This window comes from Salvelinus namaycush, chromosome 34, assembly GCF_016432855.1.
Source record: "Salvelinus namaycush isolate Seneca chromosome 34, SaNama_1.0, whole genome shotgun sequence".
Taxonomy (NCBI): Eukaryota; Metazoa; Chordata; class Actinopteri; order Salmoniformes; family Salmonidae; genus Salvelinus; species Salvelinus namaycush.
The window spans coordinates 25,361,725-25,387,622 of record NC_052340.1 but is presented as its reverse complement, the minus strand read 5'-3'; the positions used below and the strand labels follow the sequence as shown (position 1 = coordinate 25,387,622).

The 25,898-nt window shown below is 41.7% G+C and overlaps 1 protein-coding gene across 2 annotated transcripts; it reads right to left on the bottom strand.

Moving 5' to 3' along the window:
• Nucleotides 1-1,361: 1,361 nt before the first annotated feature.
• LOC120028719 (RNA-binding protein 7-like) lies at nt 1,362-3,871 on the bottom strand. 2 transcript variants are annotated; one of them, XM_038973941.1, is made up of 5 exons: nt 3,667-3,871; nt 3,057-3,219; nt 2,871-2,952; nt 2,677-2,752; nt 1,362-2,457 (listed from the first exon to the last, which is right to left on the bottom strand). In XM_038973941.1, exons 1-5 carry the CDS (start codon nt 3,757-3,759, stop codon nt 2,095-2,097), a joined length of 777 nt encoding a protein of 258 aa, XP_038829869.1. In that variant the 5' UTR covers nt 3,760-3,871; the 3' UTR covers nt 1,362-2,094. The 2 variants fall into 2 exon arrangements, with proteins under 2 accessions (XP_038829869.1, XP_038829870.1); XM_038973942.1 differs by having other exon boundaries at nt 1,362-2,439.
• Between the last annotated feature and the right edge of the window lie 22,027 nt (nt 3,872-25,898).

Sequence of the window (25,898 nt, the reverse complement as noted above, 5' to 3'; positions counted from 1 at the left end):
AGCATACCTCTTGAGCAGCCTATATCCTCTTGACTAGTTATTTTTTAAATAAGAGACAAGATATGCTTCTCCGCTAAAATCTGGGTAAAAGATTGAAAGGAATGTGAGTCTTAAGTACATTTAGTATTTGGCTGTTTTTCTAATGTCTACCAACCTTGCCAGATAGTTTGACAATAGCCATTCTAACTTGATTGATAGCCTGAAATGGATTATTGGTATCTAGTTGGGAACATATCTGGGCTAAAGTCAACTTCATAAAATTGCTAGGTGGCAGTAGTATTATAAAGAAACAACAAAAATATAAATGTTTTGTTAAACAGGACAAATCTGAGGCAGTACGTACCCCTGTGCCCCCTATGGGCATGACGCATCTGTCTATAAATCCACACAGGAGCGGCCACTGACTGTGCCTCTATTCCGTCTGCTCTAGTGCTAGAGACGCCAAACAGATCAATCAATTAAAACAGTTAGGCCCCAGCCAGCAAGGGTAATTACAGCCTTTCCCGTACTGCCTGTGACAGGGAACTGAGGATACTCTTCATTAGAGCCACTTCCAAGCATCGGAGCGGAATCTGACACTTGCCAGATTAAGCAAGACAAAGGGTTTAGTGTAGTGGGAGCAAATGCACCTCCACCTTTGGACCCAGAGCATTATTGGGGATGTACATGTTGATACACAATGAGAGCAGTTGTTAGCAGCCTAAGCACTTTTGGAAGGGTATATTATGACCTCAACCTTTTCAAAGGGCATCACATAGAGCAGGGCCACTAACTGTAACATGAGGTTTCAATCCTGGGCTAAAACAATGACCAAAGTAGGACTAATTCCATGGCTGAATAAAAAAAATAATATCCAAAGGTGACCAGGCATTAAAGCTACAGCCTACCATAAGTCAGAAATAACACCAAATGTTGTTGCTCAAGTGATGAAAAGGTGCCACTTCAATGCTACATGTCAGCAATGATATGATTGTTCCACCATCTTGACAAGTTAGATTGCATAGAATGTAAAGAGAATATTTGTCACATTTTGTGTAACTTGACTATGTAAACAGTTAGGTGCCAAAGATATAAACCTTCACTTGAATGTGCATGCTAAATAGAGTAGACTAGTTGGCTTGGTCATCTTCCTGCGTCAATAAAAGGGTGTGTGGCACAACCTGCAGATTACTTTCTAACCCACTGCGTAAGCATAGTCCATGAAAGACAGACAAGTCAGGCATGTGTGTGTGATTAACTGCATAGTTCACATCTGTGATCTCAGGCACGTCTGTAAAAAGTACCAGTTGTAGCAACATTTCAATGGATGTTTTCAGAGTAATGCTTTTCCTGTAAACAGAAGACCAAAAAAAATAAATAAGTGTAGACAAATTATTTTTATGCCAATATTTCATGAAAACATCTAGTTTCACATGTACATGGAATCTTTTGGGTATCTTACAATTGTAAAGTTCTCAAATTTAAAATAGACTAATCCAAAAATCACATTTGCAATTTAAAGTTGTACCGTTAAAAACAAATGTCACAGTAAATTTCAGCCTATAGAGTGCTGCGGGTGGAATTAGATTACATAGCTGAAATAGTACCAAATTGTTTAAATACCTGAGCAATTTACCACAAACAGTTCGGCATCATACCTTGTAGAAATGAAATACCAGTTCTTGACAAACGGCTAAGCTTTTCAAACAAAAACTAAAAACGGACAACCGCCCCTTCTAAGGGGTATAATAATCAGTTTTGATAGATTTAACAATTCTCCAGGGGATGGTATGAAAATCTATTAAATCTCCCAATACATTTTTTTCAATTTGTCACAGTAAAACAATTGGAAAACCTCATGGGTAAAAAATAAAAAAGCTACGTCTTGTTTTTACTTGGACACAGTTGTGTATTTAAAAAATAAAGTCATTATCCTAAACATATGACTAATAGATTGTTTAAAAACAATGCATCTCCTGAGCTTGTAATTGTGTTTTTTCTCTCTCAATATGATCAGGATTTACACAATGAGTGTGGCATCCTGTAAAATTATAAAATATAGGTTCTTTAAAGTGAAAAATATTCACAATAGTCCTTAAAAATGTCCATAGTGCATCAGTATCGTCTCCATCGACCATCTCTGGAGCCATCCCTCCACCTGTCATCTCTGTTACGGCCGCCTCCGCTGCTCCCGCTCCTGTCATCATGGTGATAGTGTTCACCTCGCTGGTCATCTCGCTGGCTGCGGTGGTGCCGGTTGGAGCCGGTTTCAGAGCCTCCTGGGTAGCGCTGGTCCCTGCCGCTGTCCTGCTGGTACCCCTCCCTGTTGCCTCGAGGTGAGGAGCTGTCCTGTTGCCAGGACCCACCACCACCACTCTGTAGCTGCTGTGTTGGTGGCTGCCCTAGAAGCCCGATGCCGCCGGCTGGGAAGCCTCCATTCACGCCCAGGAGCTGTTGCATCTGCCACATGTTGTTCATCTGTTGAAATCACTTTTACTGATCCATGTCAACTGGTTAAATGCTCATGATACAGGCCACTATGTAGTACAGTTTGTCATATGCTCAGGATACACAATGAAATGGTTACTTGCAGGTTCACGGCACAACAATGTGACATAAGTGTCACTACTGGAGATGATAGTGCGTAATTGAATGGCTTGACATGAGTAAAGTCAGTGTGGATGAAGGTATGCTCACCATTGCCTGTCTTTGCAGACTATCAGGAGAGGAGAAGGTCCTCTGGATGGACCCCTGGTCTGGGCTCTTGTCATATCTGCACAAGAAACATGTAATTCCATATCACAGACAAATAGAGGCTATTGATGCACAATACATACCCTACATATGCATACTAACGTTGTTGGAGGATTTTGCATTATGTTACAACATACCTGCCCCCAGCCCCATGTGGACTGGGAGTATTCACAGGGCTTTGATTCTGGGAGTTCCCTGGGCTGTTAATGTGACTGCTTCCTGTAAATATTTATCCAAATAATTACATTTCAATTGCAGACAGACCCAAGTAAAACATTTGCAAATCAATTTCTATGAGTAGTATGGGGTTTACATTAGTTTACCTGCTCTGAACTGTACTTTGAGAGTTCTTCCGAATAGAGTTGCCCCATTGAGCAGGTTCATGCCATAGGGTACAGACACCTCATGCTTGAAACAGACAAATCCAAACGCTTTCTGTTTTCCATCATTGTCTTTTGGAATTTTCACTTTGAACATAGGTCCTGCCTACGTCACAGAGAACACAAAACAGACGATGGAGAACACAACTGTAAAATAAAAGTTAACCACTGTGCTCGCGGACTTGGTGTGCTAGCTCTGGTCCACGCGGATGCATTGGATCTGCATGTGCATCCGGGGCTTGCTCAAGTGTTTTATTTCGTGTTTTGGAGAAACGAAACGCTGCGCGCTGGGGATCTATGAAAGGCGAAAGATCAGAGACAACTTATAGTTGTCGTACAATGGACCAGAGCTAGATATGTGTTCGCTAATATAGCTAGCTAACGTCGTTAGCTAAGGCTGAATGAACTATATTGATCTGGATAACTAGATAATTACACGGGTCAGAAGCTTCCACATCATTATTTGTCGAATAAGTTACTGAGAAATTATCGCAATTCATTTAGCTAGCTAACATTAGCTATATCGTATCAATATAGTTCAAAGCTACTGCACCTGTAAAAAGAGCTCGAATAAAAGTTCTTCCGTCACTTTTGGATCCAAATTTCCAACAAAGAGAGTCCGGTCTGCTTCATCCGCTACTCCCATCTCGCTTTAATTATATCTAATGCACTTTATCAGGATGTAAACAAATTACAATGCGCGATTTTTATACAGTTGATCCGTGGTACGAGCGTAAAGTAAAACTGCCATCATTCGTCAACTCGAGTTGCAATAACTATCATGTTTTGCGACATATGCCCTTGAGCTCCGGTAAAAAAAAAAAGAAGGAATGCCATCAAATAAACCAGTGGTGGAAAAATGACCTAATTGTCATAAAAGTAAAGATTGAAAATAACTGAAGTGAAAGTCACCCAGTAAAATCCTACTTGAGTAAAAGTAAAAAAATATTTGGTTTTACATATACTTAAGTATAAAAAGTAAATGTAATTGTTAAAATATACTTAATTATCAAAAGTAAAAGTATAAATCATTTCAAATTCCTTATATTAAGCAAACCAGATAGCACCATTTTCTTTTTTTCTTTTAATTTACAGATAGGCAGGGGCACTCTCCAACAGTCAGACATGATTTAAAAACAAGCATGTGTTTAGTGAGTTCGCCAGATCAGAGACAGTAGGGATGACCAGGGGTATTCTCTTGATAAGTGTGTGCATTAGACCATTTTCCTGTCCTGCCAAGCATTGAAAATTAAATTAGTACTTTTGGGTGTCAGGACAATGTATGGTACACACTTTTCTTTAGGAATGTAGTGAAATAAAAGTAGTCAAAAATATAAATAGTAAAGTATTTTACACCACTGCAAATAACAACATGTCATTAGTTGAGTACACATGAGCCTCACCCCCATTAGCTTCCTGTCAAGTTTGTATTTACTGAATGTTACAACACGCTGAACATCATGCAAGGATTCCTGAGCCTCCCTGGATCTCTCTCTCTCTCTCGTACCTGCTGTCTCGTCCTCTAAATGCTTGGCTATGAAAAGCCAACTGACATTTACTCCTTAGGTGCTGACCTGTTGCACCCTCTATAACCACTGTGATTATTATTTGACCCCTTTGGTCATCTATGAACGTTTGAACATCTTGAAGAACGATCTAGCCTTAATGGCCATGTACTCTTAGCATCTCCACCGGCACAGCCAGAAGAGAACTGGCCACCTCTCAGAGCCTGGTTCCTCTCTAGGTTTTTCCCTTTCACCGTGCTTCTACATCTGCATTGCTTGCTCTTTGGGGTTTTAGGCTGGGTTTATGTATAAGCACTTTGTGACATCTGCTGATGTAAAAAGGGCTTAATAAATACATTTGATTGATTGATTGATTTTATTGACTGTCCCCAGCTGTCCGATGTGCCGGTGGGCAAGGTGTGAAACCAATACACTGGTGATAACTCATCCTGGCCTCAGAGTCATATGAAATATACTTTAAGACAGCTTAACAGCTCCAAGACTTAAGACACCTACTAATGGTCTATAAAGAAAGGAAAGTAGGGAAGTTGATCAGGAAGGATGGGTGGGCGTAATCCGGGACCTTCTAGCAATCTAAAGGTTTTGTTTTCTAGTCGTGTCGGGGGAATCAAATCACATTTGGCATAAAAATAAAGGTAGCCTAACAGTGAAATGCTTATGTATGGGTCCTTTTCCAACAATGCAGAGATAAGATAAAGATATACGTATATATATTATTTTTTAATAGTGACATGAGAAATTAATACACAGTGAATACAACTGTAACATTTTAGCTAACCCTTCTCCTAACCCTTATTCTAAATGTAACCCAATTCACCTAACCTGCTACGTAATTCACCTAACCAAATTTGTTTTAGATCCCCTAATCTTTCACATAAATTATCCAAACCTTTGTTGTTAGTTCACCTAACCATCAACCTAAATTCTACCCCTAATTCTCCTTTGTTGTGACGCAACAAGCAACCTGGTCTCAGAGAAAGACATATAATACTATACATCCTCCAAGATGTATGAAACATTAACAGCATCCAATTCGTATGTTATTGTACGATCAGTTAAGACTTATGATAATATCAAATTGTATTAGTCACTTGCGCCGAATACAGTGAAATGCTTACTTACGAGACCCTAACCAACAATGCAGTTTTAAAAAATACGGATAAGAATAAGAAATAAAAGTAACAAGTAATTAAAGAGCAGCAGTAAAATAACAATAGCGAGACTATATACAGGGGGGTACCGGCACAGAGACAATGTGCGGGGGCACGTCTTAGTTGAAGTAATATGTAGATGTACAGTTGAAGTCGGAAGTTTACATACACCTTAGCCAAATACATTTAAACTTAGTTTTTCACTATTCCTGACATTTAATCCTATTAAAAATTATCTGTCTTAGGTCAAGTAGGATCACCACTTTATTTTAAGAATGTGAAATGTCAGAATAATAGTAGAGAGAATGATTTTTTTCAGCTTTTATTTCTTTCATCACATTCCCAGTGGGTCAGAAGTTTACATACACTCAATTAGTATTTGGTAGCATTGCCTTTAAATTGTTTAACGTGGGTCAAACATTTCGGGTCGCCTTCCACAAGCTTCCCACAATAAGTTGTGTGAATTTTGGCCAATCCCTCTTGACAGAACTGAGTCAGGTTTGTATGCCTCCTTGCTCGCACCAGCTTTTTCAATTCTGCCCACAAATTTTCTATAGGGTTGAGGTCAAGGTTTGTGATGGCCACTGCAATACCTTGACTTTGTTGTCCTTAAACCATTTTGCCACAACTTTGAAAGTATGCTTGGGGTCATTGTCCATTTGGAAGACCCATTTGCGACCAAGCTTTAACTTCCTGACTGATGTCTTGAGATGTTGCTTCAATATATCCACATAATTTTCCTACCTCATGATGCCATCTATTTTGTGAAGTTCACCAGTCCCTCCTGCTGCAAAGCACCCCCACAACATGATACTGCCACCCCCGTGCTTCACGGTTGGGTTGGTGTTCTTTGGCTTGCAAGCTTCCCCCTTTTTCCTCCAAACATAACGATGGTCAAACAGTTTTATTTTTGTTTCATCAGACCAGAGGACATTTCTCCAAAAAGTACGATCTTTGTTCCCATGTGCAGTTGCAAACCGTATTCTGACTTTTTTATGGCGGTTTTGGAGCAGTGGCTTCTTCCTTGCTGAGCGGCCTTTCAGGTTATGTTGATATAGGACTCGTTTTACTGTGGATATAGATACTTGTGTACCTGTTTCCTCCAGCATCTTCACAAGGTCCTTTGCTGTTGTTCTGGGATTTATTTGCACTTTTCGCACAAACGTACGTTCATCTCTAGGAGACAGAACACGTCTCCTTCCTGAGTCGTATGACGGCTGCGTGGTCCCATGGTGTTTATACTTACTTACTATTGTTTGTACAGATGAACGTGGTACTTACAGGCTTTTGGAAATTGCTCCCAAGGATGAACCATACTTGTGGAGGTCTACAATTTTTTTTCTGAGGTCTTGGCTGATTTCTTTTGATTTTCCCATGATGTCAAGCAAAGAGTCACTGATTTTGAAGGTAGGCCTTGAAATACATCCACAGGCACATCTCCAATTGACTCAAAGGATGTCAGAACTTCTAAAGCCATGACATCATTTTCTGGAATTTTCCAAGCTGTTTAAAAGCACAGTCAACTTAGTGTATGTACACTTCTGACCCACTGGAATTGTGATACATTGTGATACAGTGAATTAGAAGTGAAATAATCTGTCTGTACACAACTGTTGGAAAAATTACTTGTGTCATGCACAAAGTAGACTATTGTTTGTTAACAAGAAATTTGTGGAGTGGTTGAAAAACAAGTTTTAATGACTCCAACATAAGTGTATGTAAACGTCCGACTTCAACTGTAGGTAGAGTTATTAAAGTGACTATGCATAGATGATAACAACAGAGAGTAGCAGCAGTGTAAAAGAGATGGGGGTGGGGGGGGGGGGGGGGGGGATGCAAATAGTCTGGGTAGCCATTCGATTATATGTTCAGGAGACTTATGGCTTGGGGGTAGAAGTTGTTTAGAAGCCTCTTGGACTTTGACTTGGCGCTCCAGTACCGCTTGCTGTGCGGTAGCAGAGAGAACAGCCTATGACTAGGGTTGCTGGAGTCTTTGACGCATTTTGGGCCTTCCTCTGACACCGCCTGGTATAGAGGTCCTGGATGGCAGGAAGCTTGGTCCCAGTACATCACCTTTGTAGTGTCTTGCGGTCAGAGGCCGAGCAGTTGCCATACCAGGCAGTGATGCAACCAGTCAGGATGCTCTCGATGGTGCAGCTGTAGAACCTTTTGAGGATCTGAGGACCAATGCCAAATCTTTTCAGTCTCCTGAGGGGGAATATGTTTTGTTGTGCCCTCTTCACGACTGTCTTGGTGTGCTTAGACCATGTTAGTTGGTGACTAAGGAACTTGAAGCTCTCAACCTGCTCCACTACAGCCCCGTCGATGAGAATGGGGTCGTTCTCTTTTTACTGTAGTCCACAATCATCTCCTTTGTCTTGATCACGTTGAGGGAGAGGTTGTTGTCCTGGCACCACACGGCCATGTCTCTGACCTCTTCCCTATAGGCTGTCTAGGCGTTGGTATCGGCAAACTTAATGATGGTGTTGGAGTTGTGCCTGGCCGTGCAGTCATGGGTGAACAGGGAGTACAGGAAGGGACTGAGCAATATATGTCCTCTAATTCATATGACATTGTGCAACATATCATACTAAATGGAGTGTCACAGATTTACATGCTGATGAATGCGAATTGCCATGGGACCACATTGCCTAACTTCATCTGTAGATTGCTGATTTCCTGCAGCAATTGCCTATCCTTACTAACACCTCTATAGAGTAGAGAGGGTGATGATTCAGACATGCTGTAATAGTGTGCCCTCCTCCCACTCTGTCCACAGGTCTCCTCATCCCCTTGGAAGTCGATGTGCATGCTGATGAGAATTTCCTGGACATGTACATTCCCCAGTCCAGTGCATGCGATCGGATCACTGACTCAAGTACACTGCGATGTATGCCCCTGGCCTTGTGGTGATGGCAGCATCATTATAGTGTCGAGGTCAAATGAGCCATGTGAAAAGCTTGACTTCCTCCCTAATCAGATGGCACTTGAACTGTGAGTGGCTGCTAAATTAATTAGTTTCATTAAAAGTCTAATGATTTCCCCCATGCCTGGAGAAATCCCATAGAGATTGTGATTGTGGCTGGGTATAAGGACCACACTGGAAAGATAAGAGTAGAATATCAATGGGACTCTTTTGAAGGCTGTTCTTATTTACAGGATCCCCACTAGAGCATTCATTTATAGCTGTCATTCATAATGTGGCAGTAAAATATATAGTTTAATACTAAAATCATAATTTTTTTTACAGGCCAGTTTGTTATGGGCATCACGTGTCGTGTACAGTATAGGGTAGTTAACACTTGATGTATCAGCACTTTCACATTATTTATGATTTAAAATGCATCAAATCTTTGTCAGTTGGCAGCGATAAAAAATCTATACCAATAAACCACACTTGTGCAGCAATGCACTCTGATGACTAAGGCACATTAATCTATTTTTGGACCCAGTAGCTATTAGCCCATATATCTCCCTGATGCCTTTTCCCTTTTTGTAGCATTGAATGGAATTCAGGAGAGCACTAACAAACAGCAGTTCCACAGAACCAGAAAATAGGCGGAAATTGGAGTAAAGTGGGGAACAACAAGCAGACAGGCTGATCTAGTCGCTTTGAGTAAAAAAAAACCCGAAGAGATGCTGAAAGAAAACAAAGGTTCTGCTGACCCTTTTTTATTTCACGAATACATCTGTTTAGTAGTTTTTCCATGGAATTTTGGATGAAATCTAAATCTTGTCATATTTCGGATTCATAATATGAAATACCAATTGGGATTGCTCTCTATTCAAGTGGCATAGCATTATTTTGTCGTGGCATAGCATTATTTTGTCGTGGCAGGGAGTTAACCCATTGGTTTCTCTCCAGAGTGGCAGCAGATGGCAGTGTTGTTCCGATGATAGACTGCATGCTCATGAAGAACACACTGGTTTGATTTGCTTGCGGTAACAAGGGCATAGCCTACTATTGAGCTTTTGTAAAAGCAAAAAAGAGAAATAGAAAACAATCTTAATGGAAATAGAAATATGCACTTTTTAGTCTAGCTTTACTGGGTGTTCCTGGATTCTATTTCATAGACAATCTCATTCGTACATAACACAGCGTTAGATAGTGGTACTGACCAATGATGGAGTGCAGATAGGGATTGAATATATTGGAACAGCAACATTGTGTCAACGTTGAAAAAATGCAACTAGCTTGGTAAATTGTAAACTGTTCAACAAATTATTATCAGAATGACCTCATGGCATATTTAACTATGTAAATAATAATCTGGATTTACACAGTACTTGCTGCAAGCAATATGCATTCACTTAGTAAACACCCACAGCTATAGTATATACCTCATGTCTTGTCTCGCTATGGTAAGATAAATTGACATGTTGGCCCTAGCTGTATCCCTCATCTTAATCTAGTAAACACAGCATATAACAAGCACTATGCCATTTTAAATGTTTATAATAATTAAGGAGACAGATTGAAATGTTGGCATTGCACTTCTTGCCAGAGAAATGAAATGTCAAAATGTTACACAATTAGCATAATTAACATTGGCCACTTTGGTTTCGGTCTCTGCCCCCATATCTTGGAACCTGCATTATTTTTGATTGAAGTGAAGAACAAGACCAAAGCGGAATATCACTGCGGTGCGAGATGAGAGTGAATGAGCATTTAAAGAAGTGAGACGCGATGACCAGGCCAAACCAAGAACTAGGCCACCTGTCTGTGGTGACGTAACGTATGGGTTTTGTTCGTCTACATTAGTCCCCTCTCCTTTAACCCCTGGGAAGAAGTGACTGTTGATGTGCCGATACACTGGTGGCTGGTCACATCCCTTGGCCCTTGCCTCTGCCTCAATTTATCCATCCTTTGGTTTATTAACATTCATCATTCATGTGGAATGAAGTGATTTGTGATCATTAAATGGACATGAATATTTGTCGGATTAAACTTTAATTAAGCCATCACTCTCCAGCGGCGCATGATGTCATCAATCGGCATCCTGTTCAATGCGCTCAGCTCTGGTTTAATGGCCTGTACCTTTATAAGTGCTACTCAGTGCTTATCCCACCATGCCAGCTCCCCCTTATTTTACACTTCTTGCACTCTGACTGGCCAGTCTAGTCTAAGATGGTTTTGAATGGTTTTAGGTAGCACTGAGAGGGTGTGGATCAATCACACTTAATTCAGCGGCAGAGCCTTGCACTTTTTGTCCATTTCATGCAAATGTCAGTAATTATTCCCTAATATACTGTATTCATGGAGGGTGATTTTGTGTACATATGGATATAAGTGCTGTGCGTACTGCAGTGGCGTAAATTACTTAAGTAAAAATACTTCAAAGTACTACTTAAGTAGATTTTTGGAGTATCTGTACTTTACTGTTTATAGTTTTGACAACTTTTACTTGTACTTCACTACATTCCTAAAGAAAATTATGTATTTTTTACTCCATACATTTTCCCTAACACCCAAAAGTAAATGGTCCAATTTATGCGCTTATCAAGAGAACATCCATGGTCATCCCTACTGTCTCTGATCTGGCGGACTCCCTAAACACACATGCTTTGTTTGTAAATGAGTGTTGGAATGTGCCTCTGGCTATCCGTGAATAAATAATAAAAAAAGAAAATGCCATCTGGTTTGCTTAATATAAGGAATTTGAAATGATTTATACTTTTACTTTTGATACTTATGTACACTACCAGTCAAACGTTTGGACACACCTACTCATTCAAGGGTTTTTCTTTATTTTTACTATTTTCTACATCGTTGAATAATAGTGAATAACACATATGGAATCATGTAGTAACCAAAAAAGTGTTAAACCAATATTTTTTATATTTGAAATTCTTCAAAGTAGCCACCCTTTGCTTTGCATACTCTTGGCATTCTCTCAACCGGCTTCATCAGATAGCCACCTGGAATGCATTTCAATTAACAGGCGTGCCTTTTTAAAAGTAAATTTGCGGAATTTCTTTCCTTCTTAATACGTTTGAGCCAATCAGTTGTGTTGTGACAAGGTAGGGATGGTATACAGATGATAGCCCTATTTGGTAAAAGACTAAGTCCATATGATGGCAAGAACAGCTCAAATAAGCTGTTGAAGACATGAAGGTCAGTCAATCTGGAAAATTTCAAGAAATTTTTAAGTTTAATCAAGTGCAGTCGTAAAAACCATCAAGCGCTATGATGAAACTGGCTCTCATGAGGACCGCCACAGGAAAGGAAAACCCATAGTTACCTCTGCTGCAGAGGATATGTTCGTTAGAGTTAACTGCACCTCAGAAATTGCAGCCCACATAAATGCTTCACAGAGTTCAAGTAACAGACACATCTCAACATCAACTGTTCAGAGGAGACTGTGTGAATCAGGCCTTCATGGTCGAATTGCTGCAAAGAAACCACTACTAAAGGACACCAATAATAAGAAGAGACTTGCTTGGGCCAAGAAACACGAGCAATGGACATTAGACCGGTGGAAATTTGTCCTTTGGTCTGATGAGTCCAAATTTGAGACCGCATTCCAGGTGAAGCTGGTTGAGATACTGGCAGTGTGCAAAGCTGTGGCAAAGGGTGGCTACTTTGAAGAATCTAAAATCTAAAATATATTTTGATTTGTTTAACACTTTTTTGGTTAGTATATGAATCCATATGTGTTATTTCATAGTTTTGATTTCTTCACTATTTTTCTACAATGTAGAAAATAGTAAAAATAAAGAAGAACCTTTGAATGAGTTGGCGTGTCCAAACTTTTGACGGGTACTGTATATTTAAAACCAAATACTTTTAGACTTTTACTCAAGTAGTATTTTACTGGGTGACTTTAACTTTTACTTGATTCATTTTCTTTTAAGTATCTTTACTTTTACTCAACTATGACAATTGGGTACTTTTTCCACCACTGGTGTACTGTAGCTTTTCTTACATATTTGATTGAGTGAACAGGACACACAGAAACACACCACACACACAGTTAGTTCTTGTGACATTGTATCAGCCCATTTCAAGGCCTCCAAGGATGGATAGAGGAAGATACTGAGGCAAGTCTTCAATCAATTGATTTATTTATTTCATATTGCACCATATTTGTTATCTGAATATCACTGCTGCATGCTGCCACCCTGATATGCTGTGGCTGTTTCCAGACTGGGACTCTGAATGCACAGAACTATTGTGTAGGCAGAAGGGTTCCACCCTGCCTGTTGCCATAGTACTAGGCTACTGGAGTGCTGAGTAGAAGCGCTTGGCATCAGCACCTTGCCACCAACTGCGGCTAGGCGACAAGCGCTCCAGCCCCACATCACTTACGTCTGAGAGCCCTCCTTTAGTCTCAGGAGGTGTTTAATTACTTAAATTAACTTAAATAATTATGAGCTTGGGAAGGAGCGCAGGTCGTAATAAAATGAATCAAGGGGGCGGCAGTTCGTTTTTTACATAGCCCCCCTCCGTTTCCTCTTCACCGTTTCATGGAGTTGAAGCGTCAGCACATTTCTCACGCTCTGCAAACCCTCTCACCATGACCGCCTGTTGAAACACAAAATAATGCCCTCTGCCTAAGGAGCCATATGGAGAGTACTTTATAGAGGGAGGACGGTGGGGATAACGACATGCCTGCAGGAATAATTAATAAGAGATGGATATCCAGAGTATCAAGCCCATCGCATCTCACAGCGGCTCTGAAGATCCCACTCCCTCTCCTCCACTCCTGCTGCTTCTGACGCCGAAAATGCCTTTGGAGAAGATAATGAGCTCTATCAAAATATGTATTTTTATTTTAAATACATATTTTTTTTAAATTCATATAACCGACAGTGTGGTGTCCCACATTTCAGCAGTTGAGCAAAAGATTGCATCAGTACCAGTCAATATCACAGCTGAGACAACATTGCATTCAGGAAGTGAGGGCTTCAGATCTGAATGTCCTCTGAGGGGGAAAAAATGACCCGGTTTTCCTTTGAAGGCATCATCAATATGGTAATCAGGTGATCAGGGGTACGATTAGCTAACACTAACTATTTGTTCTGTCAGTGGATCTGATGGACTGAAATTGGTTGCTTGTTTGTTCATTGATAACCAAACCCACAATCATTTCTCGGATGACCATCTAGAGAGGAAATTAGTTGGTACAAATTAGGGATCAAAGGTTAGTCCCAGGAGGAGATCTTGGTTCCCTTACAATCAAATGTCAGATGTTTAAACAACCACACTGAGGAATTCCCATCAACCACTGGAGAAACCTTCAGAGTGTACATCCCACTGGCACGTGCTCTGATTGAAAATGTTTATTTCTATGCTAAAAACCTGATATATTCAACTGGATGACATTAATATCTATCCAAAGGGTGAACATACATGGTAAAGACAATGATGGACCATGTCTACCGTATAATACGTACATACATGACAGGATGCTTATCTACCATGGTTCAGCCTTGGGGCCAAATTGCCACCTCCACAAGAAGTCAGTGATGCAATTGCAGGAGTGAAATAAGACTGCATTTAGACATGTGATTTCATGGAGAAGCTATTTGTATAGCCGGGGCATTTATGGAGTGCAAAAGAAGGTCAAAGAACCCTCAATCGTGTTGGTAACGCTCTGTGTGTAAATTAATTGCTGGTAGAGGCTTTAAGGAATAATTGAATTTACTACCGGCCTTATCTCGGCCTAAAATTGCACAGCTAACCTTCAGTGAGCTCTCAGGAGACCTCTGTAGTTTTTTTTCTCCTCACCCCCAAGCTCTACCTTTTTATCTGTCGGGATAAACCACATTACTTAAAACCCATGCAAGAGCAGGAGCTCCTTTGGGCTGTGTGTTTTAAACTCTAGAGTGAAAGTTCAAGAGCCATTTTGACAGATTCAGCAAGATGGGACCATGTCAAATCTGTGAGATTCTGCTGTTCCACAGCTAGGATCTGTCATTGTCAAAACCAATATGATGATTGTTTCCGCTACTTTTGGTTTGTCTGTTTTCTTGCCACATTCATTGTTCACTGCAGTGCCTAATGTAGTCACAATAATTGGTGTTTTATGCGTTCATGCTAAGAATTGGAAACAATTTAAACAAGGGAATACATGCCAAATGAAGTGAGAAATGAAACAGGAAAACATGATGGGAGATATTAATGAACTTTTAATCATTTAGTTCTCATCTAGAATTTGTTTTGAGGTACAACAGAGGAACTGTTGCTTTGAGGCAGATGCAATTAGATTTTTTTCTAATGGAACCTTTATTTAACTAGGCAAGTCAGTTATGAACAAATTCTTATTTATAATGACGGCCTACCCCGGCCAAACCCAGACGACGCTGGGCCAGTTGTGCACCACCCTATCGGACTCCCAATCACGGCTGGATGTGATACAGCCTGGAATCAAACCAGGGACTGTAGGGACACCTCTTGCACTGGGATGCAGTGCCTTAGACCGCTGCGCCACTCGGGAGCAATAATATCACTTTAATCCTTCAATCTGTCATAGATAAACAAAAAACAGTCAGGCATTTGAGGCACAGTTGCACACACAATTTCCTTGACAAATAAAGAGCATTTTTATTACTCTACATTTATAATATTGCATTTGATAGACTTTCTGTGTGAAATCTATCATTATGGTAATTAAATGTACAGAACATTGACTTCATTGTGTTAACCTAATTGGAATTTAAATACATTTTCTGAGGAAAAATGTTTCTTAGTCAATGCATGTATTGGTGCTTTCCTTCACAAATAAGAGTTCTAAATTGAATTGAGAGATAATATGTTTTTTTTCGCTGAGTACTCCATGTCAATTACATAGCAATGAGGAGCCAGTGATTTTATTTGGACCGGCACAAAGATTGGAAGTTATTGTGACATTGCTTTTCATTTACTAGACCACTGTGGTGTGGGCAACGATGCGTCAGTCAGTCGGCCAGCCCACTAGTAGCTCAGAGGAGAGAACTACGAATCCTCCAAAATAGCCTGTGTATCAACACCCCCACAAGCTGGTTCATGCTCGGCCTGGGGACATCAAATTTCATCAATCTTTCAGCCATTTACTGACGGGATGTACTCACAATTTTGTCTGACAAGCGATGCAGCGCTATGAAATATTAATTTTATATTTTCTGGCTTTTATTCCTAGATGTGGGGACAAAAATCTTCCCTCTAGCAACCAGTTCATACATTAACCCATAATGGCTAAGGGAAGTAGAACAGTAGGACACGTAGGCCTATTAATGTTGGGCGGTCTGCCGGTCACTACTGCCCATGCTGTAAACACAACATGTAGTGGACTGGGAAGAGTTATGTGGAAGTCCCATAGTAAACTGAGTAAAAGTGTTCCTCTCTCCTGACTACCTTTCCTGGGTGTTGAAATCAGACGTCAGCAGTGATGATGACATTAGGGCTCTTCCTTAATTACAGTTTGATGGCTCTCTTCTCTATTTATGTGACCTTTCCATGTCCACTTATATACGGCCCTTAAACTTTCATATTAAATGCATCATAATGGAAAGGCTTATGATGGCCATATTGGTTCTAAAATGCCCCCGGAAGAAATGGCAGCAGTTTTACAGGTGCCCAACCAATTGTGCTATTATGTGTTTTTTTTTTCGGGTTATTTGTAACTTATTTTGTACATAATGTTTCTGCAACCGTATCTTACGGCAAAAAATAACTTCTGGATATCAGGACAGCGATCACTCACCTCGGATTAGACAAAGTTTTTTTCTTCAACAAACAAGACATTCTCCAAACACCCAGCAGGGCCGACATCCCGTTATTTGCAAGAGGAAGCGACGCAGGTACAGAGGACAAAGAGCCGGATGCCTGGTCAGGACCCGGAAAAGGCGAGTGGGAAAGCTGCCGTTACCGTCAATACTACTCGCCAACGTGCAATCATTGGACAATAAACTAGACGAGGTACGATCACGAATATCCTACCAACGGGACACAAAAAACTGTAATATCCTATGTTTCACCGAATCGTGGCTGAATGACGACATGGATATTCAGCTAGCGGTATACACGCTGCACCGGCAAGATAGAACAGCACACTCCGGTAAGACGAGGGGGGGCGGTCTGTGCATATTTGTAAACAACAGCTGGTGCACGAAATCTAAGGAAGTCTCTAGATTTTGCTCGCCTGAAGTAGAGTATATTGTGATAAATTGCAGGCCACTACTTGCCTAGAGAGTTTTCAGCTATACTTTTCGTTGCTGTTTATTTACCACCACAGACAGATGCTGGCACTAAGACCGCACTCAGTCAGCTGTATAAGGAAATAAGCAAACAGGAAACCACTTACCCAGAGGCGGCTCTTCTAGTGGCCGGAGACTTTAATGCAGGGAAACTTAAATCAGTTCTACCAAATTTCCATCAACATGTTAAATGTGCAACCAGAGGAAAAAAATATCTAGATCACCTGTACTCCACACACAGAGACGCGTACAAAGCTCTCCCTCGCCCTCCATTTGGTAAATCCGACCACAACTCTATCCTCCTGATTCCAGCTTACAAGCAAAAATTAAAGCAGGAAGCATCAGTGACTCGGTCTATAAAAAAGTGGTCAGAGGAAGCAGATGCTAAACTACAGGACTGTTTTGCTATCACAGACTGGAATATGTTATCGGGATTCTTCCGATGGCATTGAGGAGTACACCACATCAGTCACTGGCTTTATCAATAAGTGCTTCGAGGACGTCGTCTCCACAGTGACTGTACGTACATACCCTAACCAGAAGCCATGGATTACTGGCAACATTCGCACTGAGCTAAAGGGTAGAGCTTCGCTTTCAAGGTGCGGGACTCTAACCCGGAAGGTTACAAGAAATCCTGCTATGCCCTGTGACGAACCATCAAACAGGCAAAGCGTCAATACAGGGCTAAGATTGAATCATACTACACCGGCTCCGACGCTCGTTTTATGTGGCAGGGCTTGCAAACTATTACAGACTACAAAGGGAAGCACAACCGCAAGCTGCCCAGTGACACGAGCCTACCAGACGAGCTAAATAATTTCTATGCTCGCTTCGAGGCAAGCAACACTGAGGCATGCATGAGAGCATCAGCTGTTCAGGATGACTGTGTGATCACGCTCTCCGTAGCCGACGTAAGACCTTTAAACAGGTCAACATACACAAGGCTGCGGGGCCAGACGGATTACCAGGACGTGTGCTCCGGGCATGTGCTGACCAACTGGCAGGTGTCTTCACTGACATTTTCAACATGTCCCTGATTAAGTCTGTAATACCAACATGTTTCAAGCAGACCACCATAGTCCCTGTGCCCAAGAACACAAATGCAACCTGCTTAAATGACTACAGATCCGTAGCACTCACGTCAGTAGCCATGAAGTTCTTTGAAAGGTTGGTAATGGCTCACATCAACACCATTATCCCAGAAACCCTAGACCCACTCCAATTTGCATAGCGCCCAAACAGATCCACAGATGATGCAATCTCTATTGCACTCCACACTGCCCTTTCCCACCTGGACAAAAGGAACACTTATGTGAGAATGCTATTCATTGACTACAGCTCAGCGTTCAACACCATAGTGCCCTCAAAGCTCATCACTAAGCTAAGGATCCTGGGACTAAACACCTCCCTCTGCAACTGGATCCTAGACTTCCTGACGGGCCGCCCCCCTGGTGGTGAGGGTAGGTAGCAACACATCTGCCACGCTGATCCTCAACACTGAAGCTCCCCAGGGGTGCGTGCTCAGTCCCCTCCTGTACTCCCTGTTCACCCACGAATGCATGGCCAGGCATGACTCCAACACCAGCATTAAGTTTGCAGACAACACAACAGTGGTAGGCCTGATCACCGACAACGACGAAACAGCCTATAGGGAGGAAGTCAGAGACCTGGCCGGGTGGTGCCAGAATAACAACCTATCCCTCAACGTAACCAAGACTAAGGAGATTATTGTGGACTACAGGAAAAGGAGGACGCCCCCATTCTCATCGAGGGGGCTGTAGTGGAGCAGGTTGAGAGCTTCAAGTTCCTTGGTGTCCACATCAACAACTAACTAGAATGGTCCAAACACACCAAGACAGTCGTGAAGATGGCACGACAAAGCCTATTCCCCCTCAGGAAACGAAAAAGATTTGGCATGGGTCCTGAGATCCTCAAAAGGTTCTACAGCTGCAACATCAGGAGCATCTTGCCTGGTACGGCAATTGCTCGGCCTCTGACCGCAAGGCACTACAGAGGGTAGTGCGTAAGGCCCAGTACATCACTGGGGCTAAGCTGCCTGCCATCCAGGACCTCTACACCAAGCGTTGTCAGAGGAAGGCCCTAAAAATTGTCAAAGACCCCAGCCACCCTAGTCATAGACTGTTCTCTCTACTACCGCATGGCACACGGTACCGGAGTGCCAAGTCTTGGACAAAAAGGCTTCTCAACAGTTTTTACCCCCGAGCCATAAGACTCCTGAACAGGTAATCAAATGGCTACCCAGACTATTTGCATTGTATGCCCCCCCAAACCCCTATTTTTACGCTGCTGCTACTGTCTGTTTATCATATATGCATAGTCACTTTAACTATACATTCATGTACATGCTACCTCAATTGGGTCGACCAACCAGGGCTCCCGCACATTGGCTAACCGGGCTATCTGCATTGTGTCCCACCCACCACCCGCGAACCCCTCTTTTACGATACTGCTACTCTCTGTTCATCGTATATGCATAGTCACTTTAACCATATCTACATGTACATACTACCTCAATCAGCTTGACTAACCGGTGTCTGTATGTAGCCTCGCTACTTTTATAGCCTCGCTACTGTATATAGCCTGTCTTTTTACTGTTGTTTTATTTCTTTACCTACTTATTGTTCACCTAATACCTTTTTTGCACAATTGGTTAGAGCCTGTAAGTAAGCATTTCACTGTAAGGTCTACACCTGTTGTACTCAGCGCACGTGACAAATATACTTTGATTTGATTTGATTTGGTGGCACAAGCTGAGGAAAAAGGTACGAGCCGGCTGAAGACGACGGCCTGTAAGCAAGCGGTTGACAAAGCTGTATCTACGGGTCCGGAGTCGAAGACGGAGGGGGCATCAGAACCCGACCACCCTGGTGAACCACTGGAGGAGCAGCCCATCAGCACAAGTGACAAATAAACTTTGATTTGATTTGATTCATACGAGTAGCCTACTTGTTGATGACAAACAAAAGAGGAAGTCACCATCATGTTTATAGAACGCCATCAGATTTTCATATCCCAACTCTTTTTCTCAAAGTTACAACAACATAACTGCACTTGGAAGATATGCCTGGGTTTGGTGCTTCTTATTTAAAAACGGTCTGAAAGTGCAATAAAAATGCCTTTAAGTATAATTATAGCACTGGATATGGATGGGGAATGGAGAGATGATGGGAGTGTTCCATAAACCAAATCTGTTTCTTACACAGCATGTGTATCTAATAACATCACATGGGCTATCTGTGGTTTTATGACAGCACACTCAAGGCCTGCAACCTGAAAAATGGAGATGATGCAAGCACATTGTTGTGCAGGAGGAAGTGTAAATTGCAGATTTACTGCTTTTCGCTATTGTGTTTTACAATATGTCTGGACAAAGCCATAAACTGCATAGGAAAAAACAGTAAATCAATATCATGCCTGCAGGCAGTGCCAGGAACAAATTGAAGAATGGAGTCACTGTATTTATCTGGGAAATGACTGGAAATGGATCTCAGAGATGATGATAATGAAGGGGGGTCAAGGTACTGCCAGGACAAAGTGGTGTAGTAGGAGATTGTGGATGGCTATATAGTTCTCAGGAACAGCCACATGAACAGACACCCAAAGCTGTTACAATGACATATTACTTTATTAAAAGATCATAAAGGAGAGAAGACATTAGGACTAGGTGTTACCAGAGAGGTACATTCCCCCATCCCTTCCCAGCCTCTTGTCCCTGACATATTTTTAATTATATTATGATTCTAGGACTAGATAAACTGTAGTCTGAGTGAAATAGACATGGATTGAATCAATGAAGCTATCTAGCCTACCAATGGCTAGGTTTTTGATTTGAGAGGATGGGGATACAGTAGAAGTAGTAATGTGGTGGAATGTTATAAGTCTTGTTATCTTATTTATTTAAATATACCATGAGCATTAGGTTTTATGGATAGGATTTGGTTTTGATTTTAAGCAGATCAAGGCGGTCACAAGGTGGTCACTTTACAACTTGATAAGACTTCTATAACTTTTGGCATGTAAGTTAAACACAGCATGCTATCATTTATGCACTTGGAGGTTTTCATAAGCCTGTTTAATTTTATATTTTTAAACCTCAACTGTGCATGTACAGTTTTTTTGATTTTCTCTCTCTATTTTCATCTTATTTTGTATGTTTCTTTGGGCTATGAGCAAATAAACTAAACTCTGCTCTTTTTACCCATACAGCCTTGCACTGTGGGACTACTTCATATTAACTCATTTGAATAATTTCCATCTGCCTAATGAGGCCTTATTTCCACTGGGCCCAGAGGTGCAGTTGTTTGTGTTGTTCTGTTTTATCACTTGGCTAAATGTTAATTGAGTTTCTTCATATAATTTGTCCTGAGTTATTGTCTCACTCAAAGGATTTGTCCCAAATTAGTTGTAAGGACCTCTGCAGGTGTTTAAATTCTAGTCATACTGTTGGGATCTTAACATAATCGTTGTTGTTAAATCTTGATTCTTCACTTAATGGGCCATCTGGAGGGCTTGGAATAACAAAGACATTGACCCATTGACTGTCATATTTATATCTCTCTTGTTTCTTTTCATGGAGGCGATTCACTCAACAGCAACACTTTATTCGATAGCCTCACTGACTTCACAACTATATTCCGGCTGCATATGGATTTTGTTCCACTCTTCGCAGTAATCGATGAGCTATTGTATCCAACCCTCAGAACCCTTTTGTGAGTCAACACTTTAATTACTATGAAGAGTTCCACACACATCCCTATTAGCGTACCGGTATGCTAATTGCTGCTGGATCGATAGGCCTGTGTAGCTGTTACGAATCCCGCCGAGGATGGTGCCTCTTCCCGTTCGGGCGGCGCTCGGCGGTCGTCGTCTCCGGTCTACTAGCTGCCACCGATCCCTTTTTCTGTTTTCTTTTGAGTTAGTCTAATTTGTATCACCTGTTTTGTGTTTAGGGTAGGGGGTATTTAAACCCAGTTGGCCCGCCGACTTTTGTGCGGGCTTGTTTTTCTGTTTGTGTTGGTGGTGTTCCTTATAGTGGATTTCAGTCCTACTTTTATTGGACAGTATTTTGACGCGCCCGTTGTTTGTGTGGCGTCGCCGTTTATGTACTTTATTTCTGGAAGGAATAAATATCCACTTGTTGGAGATTACCCTGCTCTCTGCACCTGACTCTTTCATTCCACCATTGGAACTGTTACAGTAGCTACCTGGCTCCTCTCAGGATGGGCTGGTTATGAACACTCTGCAGGATGTATGGCTCTGCAGTGTGGTGCCACGTCCTCCCCTGATTAAAACTGCTCCGAGTGGAACATATGCTGTGCCTCTTGCGGAGGGCTGATGCACTTGAGAAGGCAATGCAATGCAACCCATAGTCTGGCTGATATTAGTGGGTTTTAGACAAGAGGTTGGATGGTGGATGGTGAATATGGAGGGGCCCATCCGTAGGCTGCTCCTAGTTATGCCTAAGTCTTGCCCGGGGGAGGTGAGGAGCAGCAGTAGCTCTGTACTTACCCCTGTATCAGCAGTATGTCTCCTGTATGGTCCATTTCATTAGCCAAGCATCCTCCCCAAACAGTAGGGGAAATGTTATCACCACTGTTACTTTCCTGCTTTTTTATTATATATTTCCTCCGGCTCTGATGGTTTAACAAGCTGTATATAGCATAGTTATCACTTTATCAGGCCTCAACATATGAAACGTAAGGAGGGGAAATTGACTCGAGGTATGGGACATTTACATTTTCCACTCATTGGTTGGGAAAAGTACATTTTGTATTCACAATTCTCATGCATTGGCTTTAATGTAGGCTACAAGATTTGTGTGATATGATAATTATTCCGCCTAGTCCTGTGAGTTCTTCTATACAAGGTGCAACATAGAACGCTGTGTAAATTAATACTAGGACACAGTGGCGTGTATTCATGGATGCCAAGGGAAGCCAGCTCCCCCGACAAAAAAAAGGAAAATAAAAAACATATAAAATAATTTGTCTTTTGTCTCTCTGTGTTTGATCATTTTCCTTCAATTCGGCTGAATGTAAGTATTCAGAAAGTATTCAGACCCGTTGACTTTTTCCACATTTTGTTATGTTACACCCTTATTCTAAAATGGATTAAATAAATAAAAATCCTCATCAATCGAAACACAATACCCCATAAGTACAAAGCAAAAACAGGTTATGTTTTTTTGTGTGAAAATGTATTAAGAAAAAAAATACGGAAATACCTAATTGGCATAAGTATTAAGACCCTTTGCTATGAGACTCAAAAATCGAGCTCAGGTGCATCCTGTTAACATTGATCATCCTTGAAATGTTTCTATAACTTGATTGGAGTCCACTTGTGGTAAATTCAATTGATTGGACATGATTTGGAAAGGCACACACCTGTCTATATAAGGTCCCACAGTTGACAGTGTATGTCAGAGCAAAAACCAAGCAATGAGGTCAAAGAATTGTCTGTAAAGCTCCGCGACAGGACCGTGTCGAGGCAAAAATGTTGCACCATTGAAGGTCCCCAAGAAAACTGTGGCCTTCATCATTCTTAAATGGAAGATGTTTGGAACCACCAAGGCTCTTCCTAGAGCTGGCCGCCTGACCAAACTGAGCTATCGGGGGAGAAGAACCCGATGGTCACTCTGACTGTGCTCCAGAGTTCCTCTGTGTAGATGGCAGAACCTTCCAGAATGACAACCATCTCTGCAACACTCCACCAATCAGGCCTTTATGGTTGAGTGGCCAGATGGAAGCCCTTCCTCAGTAAAAGACACATGACATCCTACTTGGAGTTTGCCAAAAGGCACCTAAAGGACTCTCAGACCATGACACAACAAGATTCTCTGGTCTGATGAAACCAAGATTGAACTCTTTGGCCTGAATGCCACGCGTCACATCTGGACGAAACCTGGCACCATCCCTACGGTGAAGCATGGTGGTGGCAGCATCATGCTGTGGGGATGTTTTTCAGTGGCAGGGACTGGAAGACTAGTCAGGATCGAGGGAAAGATGAATGGAGCAAAGTACAGAGAGATCCTTGATAAAAACCTGCTTCAGAGCGCTCAGGACCTCAGACTGGGGCGATGGTTCACCTTCCAACAAGACAACAACCCTAAGCACACAGCCAAGACAACGCAGGAGTGGCTTCGGGGACAAGTCTCTGAATGTCCTTGAGTGGCCCAGCCAGAGCCTGGACTTGAACCCAATCGAACATCTCATGCAGCGACGCCCCCATCCAACCTGACAGTGCTTGAGAGGATCTGCAGAGAAGAATAGGAGAAACTCCCCAACTACAGGTGTGCCAAGCTTGTAGCTCAATAAGACTTGAGGCTGTAATTACTGCCAAAGGTGCTTCAACAAAGTATTGAGTAAAAGGGTCTGAATACTTATGCAAATTATGATATTTCAGTTTTTGTTTGTCATCATGGGGTATTGTGTGCAGATTGGTGAGGGGAAAAAAACAATTTAGTCAGTTTTAGAATAAGGTTCTAACGTAACAAAATGTGGAAAAAGTCAAGGGGTCTGAATTATTTCCGAATGTACTGTATCTCAGCCGAGAAAGCTTCAGAGCAAGGGAAACAGCGCCCCTCTGTCTCTGTATGTGTAGGCCATCTATCTGATGCTGTCTGGTCCAAAAGAGTATGACATTGTTGCCACCCGTAGCATTGAATGCAAGGGAAGCCAGTGAGCATTTGGTCTCCCTTGATTAAAAAAAGTATTAAATAATAGCCAATCAGCATTGAGCAAAATGGTCCTGGCACACCCCAAAGAATTGTCACGGGAAGCCAGTTTGGATTGGCGTCACTCCTAACACAACGCATCAAGAGGAATACGTCATTGACTGAAACATCTTGAATTGTTGCATCTCGTTATGTTGTTGTCCTCCGATGGCCTGCTAACCAGCTTTTTGTTTTATTTAACTAGGAAGGTCAGTTTGGAACAAATTCTTATTTTACAATGATGGTCTTTCCCGACCAAACCCGGACGACGCTGGGCCAATTGTGCACCAGCCTGTGGGATTCCCGATCACGGCCGGATGTGATACAGCCCGGGATCAAACCAGGGTCTGTTGTGATGCCTCTAGCACTATGATGCAATGCCTTAGACCGCTGCGCCACTCAGGGATTTGGACTTGTGATTTTACTTAATTCTCCGTACTGGCTGAGGATTATATTATCGATTCTGATCCAGACATTAATTCATACATTGTGCCCCTGGCCTGAGAGGATGGACGTTCAATATGTAGAAGTCTAATGTTAACTAGCTAACGTTTACCATGAATGGAAGTTAGGCTAGCGAGCAAGCATTTTAGCCAGGTAGCCTAGGACAACCAAAAATAAGTGTGTACTGTATGAGAGAGTGATATCCCGTTTCGTCAACATGAAAGAGAGGATGAAATTTGCGTTTCTCTACAAGTATGGTGAGTTAACATGTTTTTCTACTTGAACAAACGTACACACGCACACATAAATCAGAACCATGGACAGCCACATCATATTTAGCTTACGTTGATTGGACTAAATTGTTTTTGGTATCCTTTAGTTGTCCCTGTATTAGACTAAGCATAGGTGATTTGATGCAATGAAATTAAATGTTGCAAGTTGAAATGGTGCTGGAATAGTGGAGGCAGCTCCTGTTTTCTTTGCGACTTGTGATAACTCTCCGTGGTTCTAAATCAATAGTTGTTTAGTGGTCCGAAAATGTTGGAAAGATTAACTTGCTTGACCATGCTGTAGGTCTTGTAACTGTTTGTTACATGAAATATGCTTTGTGTACTTCACCGGACAGAGGTTGCTCTCCAGTTTTGTGATGAAACAAAGGTGTGGTTAAATTAATTCTGCCACTGTGTCTTCCTATTGTCTTGGCCTTTAGGCCTATATATCATGGTCGCAAGAATTATGAACTAACAGATTATAG